The sequence below is a fragment of the Camelus ferus genome, chromosome 24 (genome assembly GCF_009834535.1).
Source record: "Camelus ferus isolate YT-003-E chromosome 24, BCGSAC_Cfer_1.0, whole genome shotgun sequence".
Classification (NCBI taxonomy): Eukaryota; Metazoa; Chordata; class Mammalia; order Artiodactyla; family Camelidae; genus Camelus; species Camelus ferus.
Genome location: NC_045719.1, coordinates 2,862,730 through 2,885,072, shown reverse-complemented (window position 1 = coordinate 2,885,072; position 22,343 = coordinate 2,862,730). Strand labels below are relative to the sequence as shown.

Here is a 22,343-nt window from a genome sequence, read left to right as displayed (position 1 = left end):
CAATCTATTTTAATTGTGTCTCTTGTAAATAGCATATTGCTGGACTTCATTATTTCAGCTTTTACTTTTAAACTCTGCTAATTTACCCCTGAGTACATTTTTAATTTGTCGTGATTACTGATACATTTGGATTGAATTAAATTAATTGCTTGACCTCCTCCTCTGAGATCTTCCTTGAGACTCCCTGAGCGCCAAGACCCCCGGGGATTTGTAGCGTCTGTAAGGTAGTATGTCTCTGACTTGCTCGTTGATGGATTCAGCAGGTGTTTACCGAGTGCCCTCAAAGCTAGACCCTAGGATTAAAAAGATGAATAAATCTTGGTTTCTATCCTTAAGGCCATCCCTGTTTGTTTTCTCCTCCAGGAGTAACTAGGCACCTGCCAAAGACCGCGTATCTGTCTTACGTCCTCAAACCATGTTTTCACCTGGTCGTCTCGTGGTGCCAGTGGTTGCGGGGTTGTCACCAGGATGGCAGTGCCTCCCGTGCAGTGGGGACTCTGCTTCCCTTTGCGGCTGGTCACTGACGGCAGAGGCCACCCTTGCCCACCATCTTCCCATTACCGGAGATGCTTTCTGCTGTGGCCACTGTGCCTCTCCTCTGACTGCAGACCCGTACCTCTGTCTTCGCCCCCATGTCTGCCCCTCGCCTTTCCGCGAAGGACGCGCTCGTGAGAGGGACTGAGCAGCCCTCTCTGTCTCCCTTCATCGCGTGTCCCTCTCTGGCCTCGACCCTCGCCATGAGCGCTTGTGAGCCCGACGTTCCCCTGAACTGCAATGTCTCTGAACAGCGGGATTACATGTTCCCCTCCCCTTGCTCTGCTCCCTCTTCCCTCCTGCTTCCCCGCTCGTCACTCACCCCCCTCCCTCCCCCTCGCGTCACTGCCGCAGCCAGGCCCGCACATCGCCCTTCCGGGCTCTGTCCTGCCCCTCCCTGCCGCTGCGGCGCCCTTTACACACGACTGTCCCGTGCAAAATCCTCTCAGTTGTCAGAGGTTGCGGGGCGTCCTCAGGTCTGGTAGTGGGTGGGTCTGTCCTAAGTTGTGCAATTCAAGGCTGCCTGTGTTTGGAAACAATCCAGCCAGTACTGTGAGTGTGCTGAGCAGAGAGGAGGAGAAGTGGAGCCGGATAAACAACTGCAAACCCACTTTGCTGCTGAAAAGCCCTGCGTAGTTTGCCATTTCCCTCTGCCCTTTGGAAACTCCTGCAGGTGGTTCTGACTTCTGACTGTCAGTGGGCGGCTGACCGCCCCCACTGTGCGCGGACCGTCGTGTGCCCAGAGCATCGCGCAGCGCGGGTGGATGGCGCTGGCCGGCCTGCTGCTCCCAGCCTCGCTGGTCAGGAGGTGTAGCTCTTGGCATCCTCGGTGGTTTACGCTTTGTTCAGGCCCTTGATGTCCGGTTTTCTTGTCCAGCTTTCTGTTTATAACTTGGCACAGGTCTCATTGACATTATTGACGTCTCATCCATTTTTAAGTGTGTAGTGCGGGTTGCAGAATGTGGCATTTGCTCTCCCTTGCACTAAGTAAAATGTTGAAATTTATGTGTTTGAGTTCTAGCCCCGATTACTGCATTGGTCAGGTAACTTTAATGCTTTTTTTGTTTGTTTTTAAAAAATGCCATTGTTTCACATCAGGATTCCCATAAAATAAGTACATGATTCTTCATAACTGCTTTTCCAATGCTTTGCCCACATGACTCCCCCCAAAACTGTTGGAGGAGTGGCCCTCGTGACTCTTGTGAACTGGTAATTATGTCAGATAATTTCATCAGAGCTGGAGCTGTGCTGGCATTGCTCTTGGAAGACCATTTTTCAGCGTGACATCCCTCTGAGCATTTGTTAAATAATTAGACCTAGAAACACTTTTCCCACAAGGACCCTCGGAAGTCCTGTTAGACATTCAGAGCCTCCAGAAGAGAGCCCAGCCACCACTAACTGCCCGGACACCCTGCTGGGCAGAGTTAGAACGCTGAGCCAGGGAGGGCAGGAGGCACAGTTCTCTGTCCGCAGGAAACATCCCTGCGGTGTCACTGTCAGGAACTTGGATACATAATTAATCCGAGCAGAGCTCATTGGGATTTCAATTGACATCAGACCCCATTCCAGCATCGTGCATTGAAGGACCACTAGTGGGGTCTCCCCTTAATCTATGGGACATACGTGATTGTCCTTCAGTCCAAAGTCATTATGGAAAACGTTTCTCCTGCGACCCACAACTGGTGTGTTCTGTAAGAAAGTGACTGCATAAAAAATTAGTACCAGAGTTTTTAAATTGCAATTAAATGGATAATAAAAATCAAAGCATCCTCTTTCAGGTCTGTCCATTTGATTTACGAGGAGGAAAGACTTTAATGCTTCTAAGAGACTCTCTTGGGTTCAGACCTTTGCAGGAAAGCAAATGTAAGGGCAGGTAAGCAAAGGAATTATTGGCTGTTTAGGTGATATGTTGCAAGATGGAGGCCCCTGCTACTTCTGTTCAGGCCTCCTGTCATCCTCTCTCTGTGCCAACTTGGCTGGTTGCTAAATACAAGACACACCCATTTAAACAGCGAGATCCCCTGGCATCCTCCTTGGATGCTCTGCTGTGGGTGCTCCTTCTGGCATGACTCTCAACACCTCTGATTCCCCCCTGAGAAGGAGGGTTGGGCATCTCCCTCACAGGACTGCTGTGGGGATGATTTTCTGTGTATCTGTCCATGCATGTGCACAAGTACATAAATAGATCTTTCCTCTGTGTTCTGGAACTGGGTCGTGGCCCTCATTTTTTGGTTCACTGCCAGAGCCTTCGAACCACCATCTCCATCTCAAATCAGTTGGTAGACCACCACCAGGCTTCACTTTCCTGGGTCATGCTGAAATATCGTTCGCTCCCCTGTGCTTAGAAACCCCCTTGTCTAAAGCCCTTGGGTGGTTACAGCCTCCCCATCAGCAGGCTCCAGCCCACCTCTCCTTGAAGCCTTTTGCTCTGTGATAAAAATCTTCCACTCGGGCCAGGCCGTCCCCTCAGTCCCCCTCGTCTCCACACCTCTGTCTTTGTTGGAGCCCAGCTCTGCCTCCATCAAGCCCTCCCTGATTTCCTTCTCCAGCGCGAGGGTCCGTGCTGCGCGCTTCGCTGACCGACCACCGGATTGCATCTTCTCCACGTTCAAGGTCTTCTGCTCTTTGATGTGGTCTCCGCACCGTGCTTAGCACCTGGTGGGCAGAGTGGTTGACAGTTCGGGGCAAGGGACTCTTTCCAGGACTGCCTTCTGATGTGTCAGCACAGACCAGAGATGCCACAGTTTAACCACCAATTGTTATAATTTCATGGTGGTGGTAAGAGAGATGAACATTTTTATCATGATAACAACTAGCGCTGGTGGAGTATCAGCTGTGGACCATGCCGGGCCAAGCCCTCCCGTGTATTCTCTCACTTAAAGCTCACCACATGCTCCACTCCAGACAGCAGGGAAGTGAGGCTTAGAGCAGAGCATCTCTCACCCATGTTCCAGAGCTCATGAGGGTTGCTGGACTTGAACCCAGGACAGCTGCACCTTCTGGGTACAAAGGAAATGGGACCTCCCCATGCCCCCGTCCTCTATCCTGTAACCATGAAGATGTGAAGAAGCAGAGAAGACCAGACGGTTGAAACAGGGGTCCTGTGCACATCAGGTGCCCAGAAGGCTTGACAGCTTTCTACAAATTGGGATGAATGGCAGGTCACAATTTCCTAAAATATAAAGACGTGGTCGATGTTGAAAATCAAGTTTACTGACGGTTTGACCAAACGGTGTTGACGTGAGAACTTTCATCTTGTAAATTGACCTTGTGTTATTCGCTCCGTGTGTTCATTTTCACTTTATTTGAAAGCGCCGAGAATCAGACGTTAAGTGTAGGTTTGCTCCAGTTACCAGTGAAGTGGGTTCAAGAGAGTCAGGTGGACCTGTCCTTTGGTGCTGGCCACCAGCGGGATGCTGCTGTGCGCGTAACACATTGTGATACTGCACCAGCAAGGACAGTAGGCGTGATCAAGGAAAGGAACAGTGGAGAAGAGACATTGAAATTATTTGTCGATGTTCGACGTGTAGAATAAACGTATTTCAAAAGTCAGTCTTCCAATTATACACCTTTTAGAATCTAACTAATTAAAATCCTCTAGGGTAAAGGCAGAGCTTAAAGTGATCAGGAATTTTTAAAGCATGTTGTGTTGTGTGGGTGCACATGGGTGTGTTCTGTGGCGTTGCGTGTTCAGAGTTCTCTTGTTGTGGTGAGCTGTGGGTGTCCCGCTGAGTACCGTAGGCATGTTTCTGAAAGTGCTACAGCTTCTTAAACAGTTTCTGCTTTCCGCACAGTAAGTGCTTTTAAAGTCTTCGGATGACAATCATTTAAATGGAAAAGCCAGCATAGTTTGTGCGCCTGTGACTTCACGTGAGTAGGGAGGAAAGTGGGATGGGGAGGAACTCTGGAAAACACATGAGCACGTCTGCACAGCAGGATTTTGGTTTCTCGATATGTCATATTTCACTTTGGCATTCTGAATGGCTGGCGCACACTATTTCTTGAGCTCCTTTTTCGGCCAACCTCCTATACCTGCTTCTCAGTTCATGACCCATAAATAATCCAAACAACAAGTCAGATCAATCTAATGAGAAAGAAAGATCTGGAATCTTTGTAAAGATAATATTTCTATAGCATTCAGAGTTTTCTAAAAGTTCTTATTTAGAGAGCAATGCAAAAAAAAAAAAAAAAGCAGAAACATCTGCTGTCTCCTATACTGAACTTTTGTAATATTTTACAGCAGCTAATTTAACTTGCCTGCATAGTTTTAATGAAAGAAGTCATAGGATAGAAAGGTAGTGCTGAAATTTATATCTTCAGTGTCCTTGTAGATCTGATAAACTGCCGTGTTCCTCTAAGCTCCTGCAGAACACAAAGTGAGGAGGCCGATTGCAGAAAACTGAATTATACATAAAGTCATTAAGCCTCCACCTTCACTTCTGATTGAGGGATCGCTGCGGGAGTCAGTGAGAGCAGAGGCAAAATGAAAAAATAAATAAATGAAAGACCTGATCAGGTTATTCATTTCGGTGGGAATGTAATTGCTTGTAAGTTCATTTGGAGTTCTTGAGTATGTGCAAAACTGCATGGAGCTGCTGAAAATCAGAAAGGGGACGTGCCACAGGGCACCCTGAATGTTCTGAATGTAGCCCTCAGACGTGATGGGTGCTGGGGGCTAGAAGTGGGCTCACCAGGAATGCTGGGGTCCGCGCATCCTGAGTGGCCCCAAACGCTCCTACTACTGAAATGTTCAGTCTTCTTCTTGCCTGGTTTTCCACCCAGAAATGTATTTATTTTAATAACATGACCTGTTTACTTCTTTTTTTAGTTTGAAGTATAGTCAATTTACAATGTTGTGTTAGTTTCAGGTGTACAGCAAAGTGATTCAGTTATACATATATACATTCTTTTTCAGATTCTTTGCTGTTATAGGTTATTACAGGTTATTAAATATAGTTTCCTGTGCTATACAGTAGGACCTTGTTGTTTATCTCTTTTATGTATACTAGTGTGTATCTGCTAATCCCAAGCTCCTAATTTATCCCTCCCCCATTCCCCTTTGGTAGCCATAAGTTTGTTTTCTATGTCTATGAGTCTGTTTCTGTTTTGTAAATAAGTTCTTTTGTATCATTATTTTTTTTAGATTCCACATATAAGTGAGATCAAATGATATTTGTCTTTCTCTCTCTGACTTACTTCACTCAGTGTGATAACCTCTAGGTCCATCTTCTTTTCCAAAGTGGTTTTGTAACTGCCTCCTTTGAAAATATGTCTACTTAGACAAACTCTGTAGGAAGTTTACGAAATCCCCTTTTCCAGGCTCATATATCCTGGAGAATGTTCTCATCTGTCAGAGAGGATTGAAACGTGAGTATTTTTAAGGATGGTCATGCAATAATGACCCCTCTTGAGGTCACCGTTGACTGCTAGGAGAATGAAATGGAAACACTGGCATATGGTCAAGACCACAGCTTGGAGGCCCCGCGGAGCTCACAGAGCTGGAGAAAGCAGGAAGACCCTCTTCTGACCCTTAACTAACTGCCAGGACTCAGCCGATTGCTGCTGGTTCTCCAGCACCCCGTACAGCTCTTAACTAACTCTGGCCGCCGGAGTTGCCACAGCATATCACTACCAAACGAGCCCTACCTGAGGCGTGGGTGAGCAGCCGCGGCGAGCCCGGGGACCGCATTTGCTTTCACTTGACGCTGTATCTGGCAGGCTGCGACAGTGGGGTGTGACTGCCTCTGTGAGTGGGTCCGTTTTAATCAACACATCCCAGGACTGTAGTATTGAGACAGAACGTCTCCCTGCTTGACTGCATGAGCTATGGCTTGACTACAAAATTGGTGACAGTGACCCTCCCCCAAAATTAAGATGATGAACGCTCACTATGGAAGAGATGTTCCGAGAAGCAGAAATTGCCTGTGTGTATCCGGTGCTGCATGTCGCCTGCAGAGGAGAACGTGTCTGCCAGAGGCTCCTGCACATGGTGACTTATTTCCTGCAAACATTCCACCCTCCACATTCCAGCCCCGCGTTCACCGGCCAGCCTTGGAGTGACAGCTCGGCTCTCCAGTTGGCGCCAGCGCACGTGGCACCACCAGCGTCACAGACACGCGGAGAGACGACATCCCCATCTTAAGTGGGTGCACCGGCATTCTGGGTCACACATCAGTCACTGCAGTTTAACATGTGTGCGTCCGTGACTGGAAATGACTGGTGTCTAAGTGTGCTGGGGCGTCAGCATGCCAGGGATTCTGCCACAGAGCACCACGGGCTGGGTGTCTTCAACAGCTGATCTTCCCGCAGCTCTGGAGGCTGGAAGTCCAAGGCCGAGGCGCCAGAAGGGCTGGTTTCCTGGGCTTCCCTGGGCTTCCAGGCAGCCGCCCTCCTCATGCCTCTAGGTGGTAACCTGAGCCCTCCAACACGCTGGCTACAAGCCACACGTAGCCACTTAAATCTAGGTTAATTTCAGTTCAGTTCCATTCAGAATTCTCTCCCTCAGTTACCCTAGCCTCGTTGCAAGCGCTCACTGCCACGGTGGCTGGTGGCCGTCAAGGGGTCACAGGGACGTGGAACCTTCCGGTCACTGTAGAAGGGCCGGGCTCAATGGCTTTGATGGTCATTAAGGTAGCTCCATAACAAGCGTCTGACGGCCACCTGCTTTGTACCCAAGTTAAAAGTGAGGACGTGGGCCCTCTCCTTCGGCGACCATAATCTCACCCTGGTGATGAAAATAACATAAAATGCTACATATCACATCTATAAAGGAAACTGAAGGGCACCTACTAAGAGTTACAATAGGATTTTGGAGAGAAAAAAAGATCATTGGAAACCAGAGAAGAAAATACATGGAAGAGGTGGGCTGGAGCCAGGTTGTAAGAGATCAGCTTTTCAAGGCAAGCGAGGCCCCGGCCGGAGCTGCGTCCTGCCCCGCAGACCCGGAATTAAGAAGGCAGAGACCGCTGTCGTCGCGCCCTCGCCCTGGACGTGTGTCAGCGTGGCTTTCCTTCTCTCCTTCTTACCTCTCAGCTTCCTTGTCCCTTTCTCGGCCTTTCCCGCTCGTTCCTTAGTACAGCCTGGGCTCAGGTGCCTGCTGGCAGGCCCACCAGTGTTTCCTTGCTTCTACTGTCTTCCCCTGGAACCATCTGTCCTGCTCTCTCCTCCTCAGCCTACAGTGGGATGCATGTTGCGGGGAGCATCTGCGTGGCTCCCACATCAGCTGAGCGTGGCCCTCCTTGGAGGACAGAAAGCCGCACTGTCCAGCGCAGTGGCCACAGCCGCTTGTGCTGTGGACACTTCCATGCGGCTGGAGCCCCCCAGGGACTGAGCAGCAGGGATGGACCCATGCTGCATTGTTTAGGGAGCTGAACTGAACCATGGGCTGGCAGTCAGCAGTTCCTTTTGTCCCAGCCCCATCAGCCACATCCTCCTCTCTCTCTAGAAAGGATGCAGAGAGTAACCCTGGGAAGTGGGGGCCACCTCCCAGTTCATTGAGAGGCAGAGAGGACACTGGGAAGGAAGTTCACCTGAGATCGTCTAGAGAGCCTGTGTGGGGTCCACAGATGCATTCTCCCAACTTAAGTGCTGGCACTAACGCTGCAGTCACTGATGCAGTGTTCATTACTGTTCAATTTAATGATTTCATTGTCAGACGTGACAGATTTTTGCAGTGTTTTAAATCAAATAAAAGTATTCTGGGGGAACTTGAGGTTTGGTGATGAGTTTTTAGACATCACACCAAAACCTAGGAGAAAAATCAAGAAAATGGACTTCATCAAAATTTTAAACTTCTGCTCTATGGAAGATGATATTAAGAGGAGGAAAAGACAAGCTCTAGACAGAGGGAAAATATTTGCAACCCACCTATCTGCCAAAGGACTTGTATCTGGAAAATATAAAAGACTCTTCAAAACCCAACAGTAAAAAAGCAAACAATGCAATTAGAACATGGGTGAAGATGTGGAAGACACTTCACCAAAGAGGACTTACGGAGGGAAAGTAAACACGTGATAAGATCCCAGGATTAGCCGTTAGTAAAACACAAATTAAGATCACGAAGAGGTATTAGGACATACATTTTAGAACAGCTGAAGTGAAACATAGGGACAATACCAGATGCTGGTTAGAACACGGAGATGCTGGATTTCTCATAAATTGCCAGAGGATGTAAAATGATACAGCCACGCCAGAAAATATTTTGGCAGTTTCTTAAAAAAATTAAGCATGCACTTACCATTCAGCCCAGCAGTCTCACTCCCGGGCATTTATTCCACAGAAACGGAAACTTAAACTCTCCCCATAAAGTGGCATCTTCATTGTTCCAACTTCGGTGTTCTGGCTTGGATACAACACTACCGTTCTGTGGTAACCCGCGGTAACCCCTGGGGAAGCCGAGGCGTGCACAGGCCCTCTCTGAACTATTTCTGCAGCTTCCCGTGAACCTGTAATTATTTTTAAAAGTTATTTTTTGATATATTTTAAAATTCACTTCAAAGTTATTGGTTACTAACCTAATTATTCCTCAGCTCATCTGTGAGAATAGTAGTAATAAGGCTGGCTTTTATCGGTATGCTGGAATCGCTTTCCATGAGCATAAGTTAAGGCTGTAACAAAAGGAACTGTCTATAGAGAAGAGACTTCTATGAAATGTTTCAGGTAAATAACATACGTATTATTATAGATAATAATCAAAAGAAGACATTATTATTACGGATGGTAGTACCTATGAGACAGCATGGATAAAGCACCTGGAATAGTATTTAGAACTTAACAGATACACTGCACTTATATTATTATTAATACTGTCTATTAATTAATATTATTTATTTATCATCCTTATTAATACTACCAAATTGATAGCTTACTGTGATTTCACTAAAAGAATTGTTATATAATCAAAACATTTTGAGCCAAAGTTTTTTCCTGACTACACTTCTTCTTGGCAAGAATTCACATCCCCTCTCAGAAATCTTTGCTGAAACAACAGTGTCTGACTGTGGTGTGAAAGTTCATTGTGTTTATGATGGAAATGGTAACACAGGTCCTCCAAGGGCATTAGGTCTCTGTTGTTTGCATTTCAAAATTGACCCTTGTGTTTACTTTAAACTCTCTTGCCTTCTCTAAAATGTTTTAAGGCAGTACTTGTAACAGCATGAAGAGCTCAGTTTTAGTTTAATCCTAAACCTTGTAGTTCTAAATAAAAAATTTGACCCATGTGCCCCCAAGGTTTTAATCTAATATCAGGTTCCTTGAATTAGGGCCAACTCTTCGTTTTTTAAAGCATCAGCAGATTCTAAGTACACTTTTGACTACTTCCTTTTAGCATCTGACCTTGATTTACTTAAACTAATTGTTATCCTTTGAGTAGACTGTGATTCTAAGAAACAACAGAAATTACTGTAGAACATTAGTGGAATTTTAAAAATTCTGAGTACAATGCCCTCCATGTAAAAAACGTGCCTTTTCCGTAATACTCTCTTAATAATCATGATGATAATTTATTCAAAACTAAATAAAAGCGTATAATTTTTTAAAACCCTTTTAGAACCAAGCCTCAAAAATACTAATTTCATGCACACTTATAATAAATGTAGGAATCTTCTGGCTTATAATTTTATAATTGTCACTATTCGTTCACTGATGCTTAGAGAGCTCCTCCTACGTGCCAGGTGGATGCTGGGGGCTGAGGATGCGCAGAGGCTCAGCTCCGCCCTGCGGGGCTCCTGGTGGGGAAGGAGACTGGCCTCGCTTCTCGGGTCCCCTGTGCGTTGCCGCCGAAGTGCCACGAGCTAGGTTCATTATACTGATGAACCTGGCAGTTGAATGGAGCTTTATGTGTACAAGCTCCTTACATGTCCTCTTCACTGACATTCATTGGTTTCACTACTGAAAGCAATTCTGTTAAGTAATTTAAATTATTATCGTATTCCTATTGGATAAATTTAAAAAATGAGTTCAGTAACTGGCCAGTGGCCACACGCTTAGGAGTCAGTTGGACCTGGGATTGAAACACGTCTTCTGGTCTTAAATCCCATGCTGTTTCCTCTTCTGCACCCAGTGTTGTGAGCGAGCATTGACAGTGAGTTCAGAGGTTCCCCCCAAGTGTGAGACGCAAACGACAGGTGATGTACCGAGTGATTTGCAGGAGGTCCCCTCACGAGGAATAACCAGCGCTGATTTACAGGGCGAGAAAGTGACTGCCTGTCCAGTGGGTTCCTTCAGCGCTTTTGATTCATCAGTGAGCCTTGGTGTGGGGCTGGAGCATCCTCCCTCGAGGAGGAGGCCTTGGGCGGAGAACGCGGCCACGCCGCACTGCCAGGCAGGGGCGGTGCCGCTGCTGCGATTTCACTGCCTTTACTTTCTCTGTCGTCTCTATCTGTGGTGTGTGTTTTGGTTTTCCACTTACAGAAGTGATATGAAATTTCATTTCCAGATAAATGCCTTTAAATAAACAGTAGTTAAATTTAAACCTGTGAGTAAATTAGAGGGAAGAGGCAAGGAGACAAGGGACATGGTAAAGGTGACAGCGACTAAGACTTGGGGACAGCTCATGGGTCACTGCAGGCTCCTCCGTCACCCTCACTTGACTTCGGGAATCTTGTTTCGTCTTCCCCTTCACCTGCCTGCAACTTCCCAAACCAAAAGCCTCGTAATAAGATGACAGCAGGTTGTAGGAAGCCCATTCAGATGACTAAAGCATCCCACCCAAGGTCGATGGTAAAGGTGATCTCACCAAGAATGTGTGATCTGCTTTGAGAGAGGGGTTGGTTCTTTCAAGATTCCCTCCCTCTGGAGGTGTGATCAGCACGTAGAAACTTCCGCCAAGGTTCCTGCCCCACGACATTTGGCTGAACATCTGTCGCTGAAGGAGAGTAGCTATGACTCCAATTTCATAATGGGTTACAATTTTCAATAAAAGTGTTTGCTTTTAAGAAAAGAAGCTGAACTTTCTCATGGAACACATTGAGATGTAATCATTCTTCACTAAACTTTTAGAAACGGTTTTTCTAACCTTGATTTCCAAATTTTGAAAATGATTCTGCCTTCTAATCTTTCATCATTCATCTCCGTGTCTTGGGTACAGTAGGAAGAGCTTGGGAACTGTGCTGCTAGGTTTCATAAATGAGTAGATGTCAAAGAGAGAGTCACAAACCTCTCATTAAAACTTCTTCTGCTATACTTGTTCATTTCCAAGCCTGTCATGTCTAAAAAAGTATCCTTAGACTTTCAGTCACACTTGATGGAGCTCATGTGCTGTGATTCGTGAGGTGAGAGCATTTTAAAGCTCACAGCTCTCCAAGAAATGCCATGGAGAAGATGTTTGTTAATGTAGCAGAAAGAACGAAACAGTAATCGCCCCACTTCTGCAGGCTGTATAGAATCAGTGGTGGGAAAATAGAACCACTAGAAGAAAACAATGGGAAGGATTCTTGTCATTGACGTCGGAAGCTCTAATGTTGGAACGAGAGCAATGATTGTTCTCACGGCTGGACCGCTTCATGTGCACATGTTGAGTCCCTGGGTTCCTGTGTCTACCCTGTCATCAGTAGGGAGACCTGCTAGGTTTTGAAGGAGGCACGTGGCAGGTGCCTGTGTGCTTTTTTTAAGAGCTCATCGTGGGAGAAGTGTATAAACCAGAGGGCGGGGGAGTGTGTGCACAGGCTCCCCGACAAATCAGTCTTCCAAGACAGGTGCCGGGGTGGAGGAACTGACAGCTCTCAGGTTGTATTAACATCTCAGACCCTGACGGGGTCTGCATCTGAGGGGAAGTGAGACTCGCTCTCGCTCTGAAATGTGGTGGCAACCTGGAGGAAGGGCTCAAGCCCGGAGTGATGTAGAGAGTCTACAAAGCAATTCATCTGCCCTTAAAGTGGAGCAGTTCCCTTCTTGGTGCCACCCGTGACAAGCCACTGACTGACACCACGATTCTGACACCCCATCCGATTACTGGAGCCTCCTCCAACATGCAGGGAATATAGTGAGGACAGGCCAGGTCCACGTTCCAGAAGCTTTGCAAGATTGCTTATCTCATGATGTCTGTCCACCGTGATCAGAGATAGGCAGTGCCCAAATCCAAAAACTGGCTGGATTTTACAGAATGAGTATAAACACTGCTGCAAGTCCCGGGCAGTGCAGCCCCTCCACTACGCCAGTCCTCATCGCTCAAGACCCTATCAAGGCCTTCTAGAAGAATGAGCCTGCAAATGCAGCCTTTCGCTCCCAAACTGAGGAGTATCTTCCCCGTGATGGACCCCCAGAAGCCACCTTCAAGGGCAAATGCCAGTGGACCAGAGACTCCCCAGAACTCCAAGCTGCCTCTGCATTGTCAGTGGGTGAGAACTTCGTTGCACATGTGGGACAGGGGCCCCAAGAAGGCAGCCCAGATGAGGCAGGGACCTTTGTCACTAAGCTCCTTTCCAGGGAGCAAAGGGGAGAGGCAGGAATGCCAGGAGAGGGTTGAGTGTCCCCAAACAGCTACTCTCTGCCTCTTAAAATAAACACTTAACTGAAACTCACCCCATCTATCAAAATAACCCCCTATTTATATGGATGTTTTATTTATTTTTTAAATTGAGGTATAGTTGATGTACAATATTATATAAGTTTCCGGTATACAACATAGTCACAAATTTTAAAGATTAAAATCCATTTACAGTTATTAGAAAATATTGGCTATATTCCTTGTGCCGTACAATAGATCCTTGCAACTTATTTTATGTAATAATTTGTACCCTTTAGTCCTTTACCTTTCTCTTGCCCTTCCCCACTTCCCTCTCCCCACTGGTAACCACTAGTTTGTTCTCTACATCTGTGAATCCGCTTCTTTTTTGTTATATTCACTAATTTGTTGTATTTTTTAGAATCCACATATAAGTGATATCATACAGTATTGTCTTTCTCTTACTGACTAACTTCACTTAGCATAATGCCCTCCAAGTCCATCCATGTTGCTGCAAATGGCAAAATTTCATTCTTTTTTATGGCTAAGTAGTATTCCATCATATATACACACCACGTCTTCTCTATTAATTCATCTCTTGATGGACACTTAGGTTGCTTCCATGTCTTTGCAATTGTAAATAATGCTCTATTAACACTGGGGTGCATATACCTTTTCAAATCGGTGTTTTGGGGTTTTTTCAGATATATACCCAGGAGTAGAATTTGGGTGTCATATGGGAGTTCTATTTGTTTTTTGAGAAACCTCCATACTGTTCTCTGTAGTGGCTGCACCAGTTTACATTCCCACCGACAGTGTACGAGAGTCCCCTTTTCTCCACATCCTCACCGACATTTGTTATTTGTGATCTTTTCAATGATGACCATCCAGACAGGTGTGAGATAATACTGTGCTTTTATCTGCATTTCTCTGATGATTAACAATGTCGAGCATCTTTTCATGTGCCTGTTGGCCATCTGTAGGTCTTCTTTGGAAAAATATCTATTCAGGTCTTCTGCCCATTTTTCAATCAGGTTGTTTGGGTTTTGTTTTGGTTTGGTTTGGTTTGGTTTTCAGTTGTATGAGCTGCTTATATATTTTGTTTATAAACCCTTTATCAGTCATATCATTTACAAATATTTTCTCCCATTCAGTAGGTCGTCTTTTCATTTTGTTGATGGTTTCCTTTGCTGTGCAAAAGCTTGTACGTTTAGTTAGGTCCCATTTGTTTGTTTTTGCTTTTATTTCCTTTGCTTTAGGAGACAGATCCAAAGAAATATTGCTATGATTTATGTCAAAGAACGTTCTGCCTATGTTTTCTTTTAGAAATTTTATGGTTTCCAGTCTTCCATTTAGGTCTTTAATTCATTTAGACAAAATAGGCCCTTTTTAAAGCTGCCTTACTGTGCCTCAGTCTCTGTAATTCCATGGAATGTTGGCCTCATCCGTGGAACATTCAGCAATAGCCCAGGCTCAGCGTTTACAGTTTTCACTGCTTTTTCCTCCGTTACTCACCTGAAGAGTATTTTTTTTCTCTCTGGCCACCTGATCGGTGGTTTTCAGGCTTTTTCCTGCTTCATTTCTCTTAATGGATGGGTCGCATCGTTAGCGGGCGCTTACTAGTGCAGTGATTCTGAAGGTGGAGATGGGGTTTTGAGATTGGGCAAATTTAGAGAAAAGCAGGTCGACTGAGAGCCCCTCCAGGGTGCGCCCTGCTTCACATCTCAGGGAAGTCACTGTGCAGAGGGCCACAGTGCTGTGCATAATCCGTCAGGCTTAGTCTATCAAAAATGGAAACCAGAATTGCTTGGTGGCTCACAACCCACAGCCAGGGAGACCTCAGAAGGCTGTGTGCATGGTGCGATGCCGCAAGCACGATGCACGTGTTGTGGGCCAGCTCGTGGCCCAGAGCAAGGAGCACGGGGCTCAGAGCCTGGCAGCCCCGGGGCCAGGCCCCAGCTCTTCTGCTTCCTGGCTGCGTGATCTCAGGCAGCACTTCATGCCTTTTGATCCTAAATTCCCTTGTCTATGCAGCTGAAATAAAAAGACTTACCTGGTAGAGCTTCAAAGATCCCATAAGCATATATTATTCATATATGACATTGCTGTGAAAAGTCACTCATTCAGAGTAATATTCGAGAGAATGAAAAAACATTTTAAAGCTCAGTCAAATGTCAGGGGTACTGTTTCTGAGCGCTAAAACATCATATAATTTTTTTTAGGCTGCAAACCTCAATTCCATTTTCAAAGGAGCAAGAGATGTCAGGTAAAGGAAGGCTGTGTGGAAACCATTGCCAGACCATCACCCACTGAATCCTGCAAAATAGAAAAATCCTGCAAAATTCGGAATTGGATTAAGTTGCAGTAAACCATGGCCATTTGAAGTCCTGAGATTAATTAGCAGCTTCTTTAGAATTCCCAGAGCGTTGACATTTAGATTTCAGTCTGTTTAGAAATAATATTTCGTGTGTCAAGACGGTTTACACCCAGTCCCCGTGTCTCTTGCCCTTGAAGCATCACACGCTTTGGCTGTCTCTGTCCAGGACGTTGATGATGGCAGTGACTGGTGGCCACTGTTGTCTCTGGCCCCGAGCTTCTGGGGCCACCTTCCCAGTGACCCTCCAGTCTGCAGCCTTTCAGGCAACCATAGGTGTCTTCACTTTCTTTGCTGCAACAGCAATAAATAGTCTGTATGGCCCTAATAAAACACAGCACTTAGAAGAACCCAAAGAGGAGTACTGGCAGAAAACAAAGAAAGTTCAGAGGCTCCACGTGCCCCCGTGGGTTTATCTTCCTTCTTTCAGAATGATGATTTTGGTCATTTTACGTGCACAGTTTTATTCATACAAGAAAAGGAGGGAAATTCCATCTCAGAAGCTTCTCAGAAAACTTGACCCTGCACCACCTGAGAACACCCTGTGCTTTATGTACAGTCCTGACTGGCACCCCATCCTTCCTGGCAGCTTTTCAATTGAATAGGGCTTTTTTCCGTCCTTTTTTAATATCTGGGAGCCATGGCATTTTTAACAGACTGCAGCATTTTGGAGTAACAGTTTCTTGAGGTGGGCAACAGAGATGTATAATTATGTCCCGTGGAAATGATGGTGGGGTGACAGGTGGGGTGGAGGCTCTTGAATCACAAACACATGTTTCCTACTCAGAGAAAAATGACTGTGTGCAGGATGTTCCATCTCTTGCTCTGTGCCCACGGAGAGCTGGGCGCCTCCAAGGGGAGGAGTCATTGGTATTCACTGGAGCCCACCTGCTTTCATTTTTATTGTTTCAGAGACTTACTACTCTTTCAGAGTGGTTGCCTGGCTTGCTGCATTTTCTCAGTATATATGAGCTACGGTAGTCAGAGGAAACACTTTAATTACATTTTAAGTAGAGTCAAAGCCTAAGTGTATTTATGAAAATTCTAACAGACGGTGCAGTGAGACCATTAACTTAAATCCCAAAAATACATGAAGTGTTTTCTTCATCATGAAAAGTCCATAGTTGGTGCATTAAATCGCATCTGCATTTTAAAAATCCACCCTGAACACTAAATATCACCTAAATGTGCATATCGTATTTAAAATCCCTCCTAGGAAAAGAGTCCTGGGAGCGTGGGCCACCGACGGCCTCCCAGGCTGGGCCTTCCTCGGCTGCCCCAGGATGAAGCTCTCAGCCATCGCCTCTGCTCTCTCTCTCTTTAGGCCTCATTTTCAAAGTCATGCCTGTGTTTTGGTTGAATCTGATTTTAACCATAACCTGCTGGTGAGTTTTGTCAAGCAAAAACTGACGAGATTAAGGAGGAGTTGGAGGCTGTACTTAAACATGAATTTTAAGGATTTGTCTTGGGCCTAGGAAGATGCAAGGAGCACCCCCGCAGCAGAGTATCCCCCAAGTGGCCAGAAGCCACAGCCTTAGAAATCCTCCGATCCTCCCAGGAACCAGGCTCTTTCTTTCTTAGCCACTGCAGGATTCAAACCCAACTGGCTGTCCCTCCAGTAAATGCGACCGAACAACCCTTCTCTAGAACCACATTAATTATGTGCTGATTGCTCACTTCCCAGGAATACCAGTTCAGAATGGGATTCTTCTCAAAGCCTTCAGTGATTCGATTTTTATAGTTTTATTGGAACACGTATAACTTTTGACCTTCGTGAAGATAAAAAAGATAGCTAAAGAACCTTTTGTTCTTGCCCAGAGGAAAATGCACAGGAGAAAATCATCTAAAATGTGTGTTGATTGCCTTAATTTCTTAAAAGATATTTGAAAACCAAGAGGCGTGTGAAACAGGACATAGTAGAAAGATTGCAAAGCAGAAGTACTTAATTTTCCTCAAGCGCATTGCACTGGTGGGTTTATTAGTAACTATCTGTCCATCTGATGGTCTGCAAAAAAAGAAAAGTGGCAGATCATAGGGTGGTCAGAGAAGTTCTGGGGAGAACAAGGTGTGGACAGGTGTCACCGCTGTCCTGGGGTCGCACGTCTGTGCCAGGCCTCGCCGTGGACCAGACGGGAAGTGTATGCCCTACAGCACCGATGGCCTGCGTTTCTGCCCTGATTGCTATTCTTGCTTAGAATTCCCAAACCAGAAAGTGTCACTGAGTCCAAAGTTGTTCTACTCACCGCACAACAGACCAGTAAATTGGGAGACGAGGTGCTGGGGCAAGGAAAAATGACTTTATTCAGAAAGCCAGCAGGCCGAGAAGATGGCAGACTAATGTTCTGGAGAACCATCTTCCCCAAGTCAGACTTCAGGCTCCTTTTATACTAAAAGGAGGAGGGGGCATTGATAGTTGCCAATTTCTTGGTGTCAAAATCCTCTGTTCTTGCAGCTGTCCATGTGGGTCAGGTCATGATATTCCTGTAAACCTCCAACACGACAAATGTTATTCTCTGTTCTGCAACTTTTTATCTCTGTATGAATGGCTGTGTTACACCCTTAAAGGTCAGAGCCTTGAAAATGGGCTCTCCTGTGTATCTCAGGCTCTAGGCAACATTCTTTTACAAAAGGTGCAGAACCAGCGTGACTAAGCCCAGGAAACAGAGAAGGGGGTTAGAGCTAAAAGAACAGATCCAGTATGGAGTCAGGTTTGTTCTTCCCTATTCCAAAAGCAACCAGGGACTCACAATGTAAAAGAAGTCATCATGTCACAGCTTCTCTGAGTGCCCAATGGCTCTAGAGCTATAAATAAAGTTTTATTTTCTAACTAGAAATTTAAATAGTTGACTTTTGTCCTCCTTCAGGCCTAAGAGGGAGTCTGAAAGGTAAACATTTTCTCAGCTCTTTTGAAAATGTGGGCTAATGAAAAGCCATAACATTAAAAACTGGGTCATTTTAGGCAATTTTTTAAAATGATCATCTCCATCACAAAAGAAAACAAAGCCAGGTTATCGATCTGGAAAGCCCTTTCTTCCTCTCTCTGGGTTCCCCATAGGCATATGACTTACTTTCCAAGGCAAGGATCAGAACACATGGTCTTCATAATGCAGACTTACTCATGGGGAGCTAGCTGATGTAGTTAGTAGCAAAACTGTTCCAGAAGATGCAGGACCGGGTACCATATCCACAGGTAGTCAGGACCCGGTGGATGGCTGTAGTCATCAGATCTTTTTCTTGAAGCAGCTTTTTGTTTTGTTCTGGTTTACTTTTGCTTTTGCTTAATAAGGAAAAGTACATTTCGCCCCTTAAAGTGGTTCACGTAATTCTCGCTTAGGAAGTTGGGGCGGCAGGGGCTGGGGGGACTGCTGCTACTTTCATGCTATTGCTTCCCTGCAGCGACCACATTATCCTGTGAGATCAGAAAGTGTCCTATTTTGCAAACACAATCAACAGTTAAATTTACCTGGCACCATTTATATTCTCTTGTTGTAAACCTTCATTTAGAGACAAGGAGATAGGACGTGGGTTGGAAAGCAGTTGTTGGCCATGTGTGGACTAACCATTTCCCCTGCCAAGTCCTTGTCGGGGCCGGGGCAGTACCGGAAGGGCACAGATGAAGAGCAGACTCCATGAGGTCAGACCCAGGCTGGTCTGCTGTGCGCCGGGGTCGGTCTTTCTGCATCTCCCGTCAGTGCAGTAGGCCGGTGGTACCCTTGAACATTAGTCCAGACGATGGACTCCTCATTCTTCTCGCTGTTTACACCCCCCGCCCCCGTAGTCGGAGATGGAGAGCACGGGCCCCACCCTCATGGGAACGTGCTGAGTGCATGCAGAGCTCAAGTGCAAGGAGACGCTTATCCTTTCGTCCTTGACTTGGTCTGTTTCCTGGTCACCAGTTAAGTGAAAACAATCAAATTAAAATAACTACAAGCCTTTTAAAAGCAAGGCCTATGGGGATTCCTGTGACTACCACAGATGCTAAAGAAACACAGCTGTGATGTGAGCACCGTCCCTCCCACCCTCCCCCCGCCCCAGCCAGCAGAGCGTCTGTGTGTCCAGAGTGGAAAGAAACTGGTGTGGCGCAGTGTGGCTCTGCCTCGGTGGCCAGGAGCATTTTCTCTGATTAGTGGAGCACGTGCTGCTTTCCCGATCCATTGTTGACCTCCTCTGGTCAGCCTGTCTGTCTGTCTGTCATCCTGCGGTGAGTTAACCAATAGCTGTGGATCTACTGGAAGACATCAAGGTCTTCCTCAGAGTCCATTCCCTTCTTCATCTTCCCACAAAAAAACAAGTCTGAAAACTTTCACATGGGTGGAGAAGGCAGAGGGGAAATTAAATTGGTAATTACATCACGACAAACTCAAAGCAGAATTAAATTGTTATAAGGAAAGTCAAATAATAGTTATTACTCAACTGTAAAGTAGTTGTCATTCATCGAGTAACAAAGACACTATTCAGAAAAAGGGGGTGACTTTAAAATCCCTGAAGCTATTTTAAATGCATATTTTATACAGGAATAGAAGTTACATGTCTGAATAAATCTTTTATCACATAACAGTCTTGTCCTAGATGGAATTAACTAGTGATTTTTTTACTGCATTTTTATTGGCTTGATTTATTAATAACCTGAAAATGTTTCTACTTGTGTTTGTGCCGCATCGCCCAGTAGCTCACTCTTGGATGAGTACGTACATTGTGTATCTGTTAACGCAGCTCTCGGTGTGTAGTGCATCCGGTCTTGGTCTGCCCCATGTTTTTCTTTCAAAATGGCAAGTGCGGTGTAAAGCTAGTATGATAATGAGGTATCAACAATGACCATGAGCAAGGTCCCTTCGTTTAAAATGGGCAACTTTAAACTCTTAGCTCTTACGCCCGTAGTGTTATCATTTCCCTCTTGGATGTTATAAAATGATGTGTCCTGTTGTTTTGTTGCTTGGGTGTATTAGTGGGAGGTGGGGCAGAGTCAGGACAAGGCTCTTTTCCAGCCAGTCCCTGATGAGGGCTGAGCTGTAGAGTAGCAGCAGTTTGAACACACGGCAGGCCATGGAGCAGACGTGGACTCTACAGACTGGCAGGATGAACCCTGCAGATGGTGCCTGTGCCTGTCTCCAGGTGCCCCAGCTCTGTCTGTCCAGCTCTGTCCAGCTCCACACACGCCTGTGCCTGTCTCCAGGTGCCCCAGCTCTGTCCGTCCAACTCTGTCCAGCTCCGCACACTCTGGTTGCAGAGGTTGAGCTTTATTTAGGATCAAAGCCCAAAAGACTGTCCCCAAACACTGCAGTTGTGAATCATTCAATGATGAATTATGGGACTCTTACCACAAGGCATGGACTCTGCACCCACAAAAATGATGACAACACAGCCCATGTGTCTGGGCGTCCACAGCCTGGGGTAGAGCATTGGACCGTGCCATCCATCTGTGGTCAGGTCTGAGCCACCTGCAGGCAGGCGCAACTGTGTCCACTCACTGCGGCTGTGCTGAGGGGGCAGCCAGGCTAATAAATCACAACCACACCCATAAAAAGGAATAATGAACTGGTTCTGTTGAACCACAGACCGATTGCAGAGTATCGGCCATTGCTGGAGATGGCCAACAGCCAAGTGCTTTAGGAGGATGGAGATTAGGGGAGTCAAAAGGAGCTTCAGCTCTAAGGGGGGAGCTTAGAAAGCCGTCCTGGGGGTGTGTGAGGATGTGAGTTCCTGGAACTGTGTTCTCTGGCCCCAGGGTGTTTCAGAACCACTTCCCCACATCTGCTCCACCTTCACATCTTCCTCCTGCTCTTCCCTTATTTTCCAGTTGGTGCCAGGAACTCTGAGAGTAGCCATGGCAAAGACCAGAAGTCAGCGTTACTCAGATGATCAAACCATGCCAGTACAATATTACTAACTTAGTTACATGTGAAAATGGATTGTGGTGTGATAAGAACATGTCTGTATATAGAGATATAGGCGTGAAATGAAATCCAATGGGAGGTTTGTTTAAAATCCTCCTATTAAATAAAATAAAGCAAAAGTGGAAAAATCCTAAAAAAAAAAAAAAAAGTCAGTGTTACTAAGCCCTTCCTGCCACTGCCTCCTTAGACTATTGAGTCCGTGAAGGCAGAATGTGGAATAAAGTGGAAATTAAAAATCTCCAGTTTTTTTCACTGGTCAACTGATAGCAGAGGACATTTGCATTATAAATTGAACAGGAAAAAAATTTATATCTGGCTTATAACATGAAGATTAAAGTCTCTGGGCATAATAAGGCCAAATCCTTAAGTAAATGGACATCTAAGCTCCATTAAAAATGAAGAGAAAACTCTGGCAGAAGTTCTTAGAGAATTTTAGGCTTCAAGTCATGAAAACTTAGCTTACCTACTCTCAGTTTTAACCAAAAATAACCTTTTTTCAGTTTGCAGTTGGGAAGAAAAATTAGATCTTTATATCTCTTAGGAGAATATTGAAAGATGGTGATAGAATTGAGATACTGAGAGAAACGTTAAATTTTCTGTGTTAAATATTCAAGTAGGGTAGGAATGAACACTCAACCTTTTTTAATAGATGGTACAGATAAAACGTGGGCTCACTCTTCAGCCCCTATCCGTGTTCGTAGCATCTTAACTAAAGGAAAACAGAAATAAATGAAATGTTTAACACATAGAGTAGTTTAATAACCCATCATCTCATTCCTGTGAACATTCTCTTTCTTCCTTGACTCTCGTACATTTTTTTTTAATGGAGGTACCGGGAATTGCACCCAGGACCTCGTGCATGCTAAGCACATGCTCCACCACTGAGCTGTGCCCGCCCTCCCTCGCGCATTTCTGAAGAACAGCCTCCACCATTAAGATCCCTGTGTGTGTTTACTGCACCAGGTTGTGATTCGTAGTGTCACTTTCTCTGTCTTCCAGAGCTTCTTTGAAGGGCAGTCTGCACCGTGGGACTCTGCTAAGAAAGATGAGAACAGAATGAAGAACAGATACGGAAATATTATCGCATGTAAGTGTTGAC

General features: G+C 45.6%; 1 protein-coding gene across 3 annotated transcripts in view; it reads left to right on the top strand.

Moving 5' to 3' along the window:
- The window catches only part of PTPRM (protein tyrosine phosphatase receptor type M), a 604,888-nt gene that overhangs the window by 502,485 nt on the left and 80,060 nt on the right, over nt 1-22,343 (top strand). For all 3 annotated transcript variants that reach the window (XM_032467107.1, XM_032467106.1, XM_032467108.1), the window contains one exon: nt 22,244-22,331. In XM_032467107.1, coding sequence (XP_032322998.1) covers nt 22,244-22,331 — 88 coding nt within the window. The remainder of the gene's footprint in view (nt 1-22,243; nt 22,332-22,343) is intronic.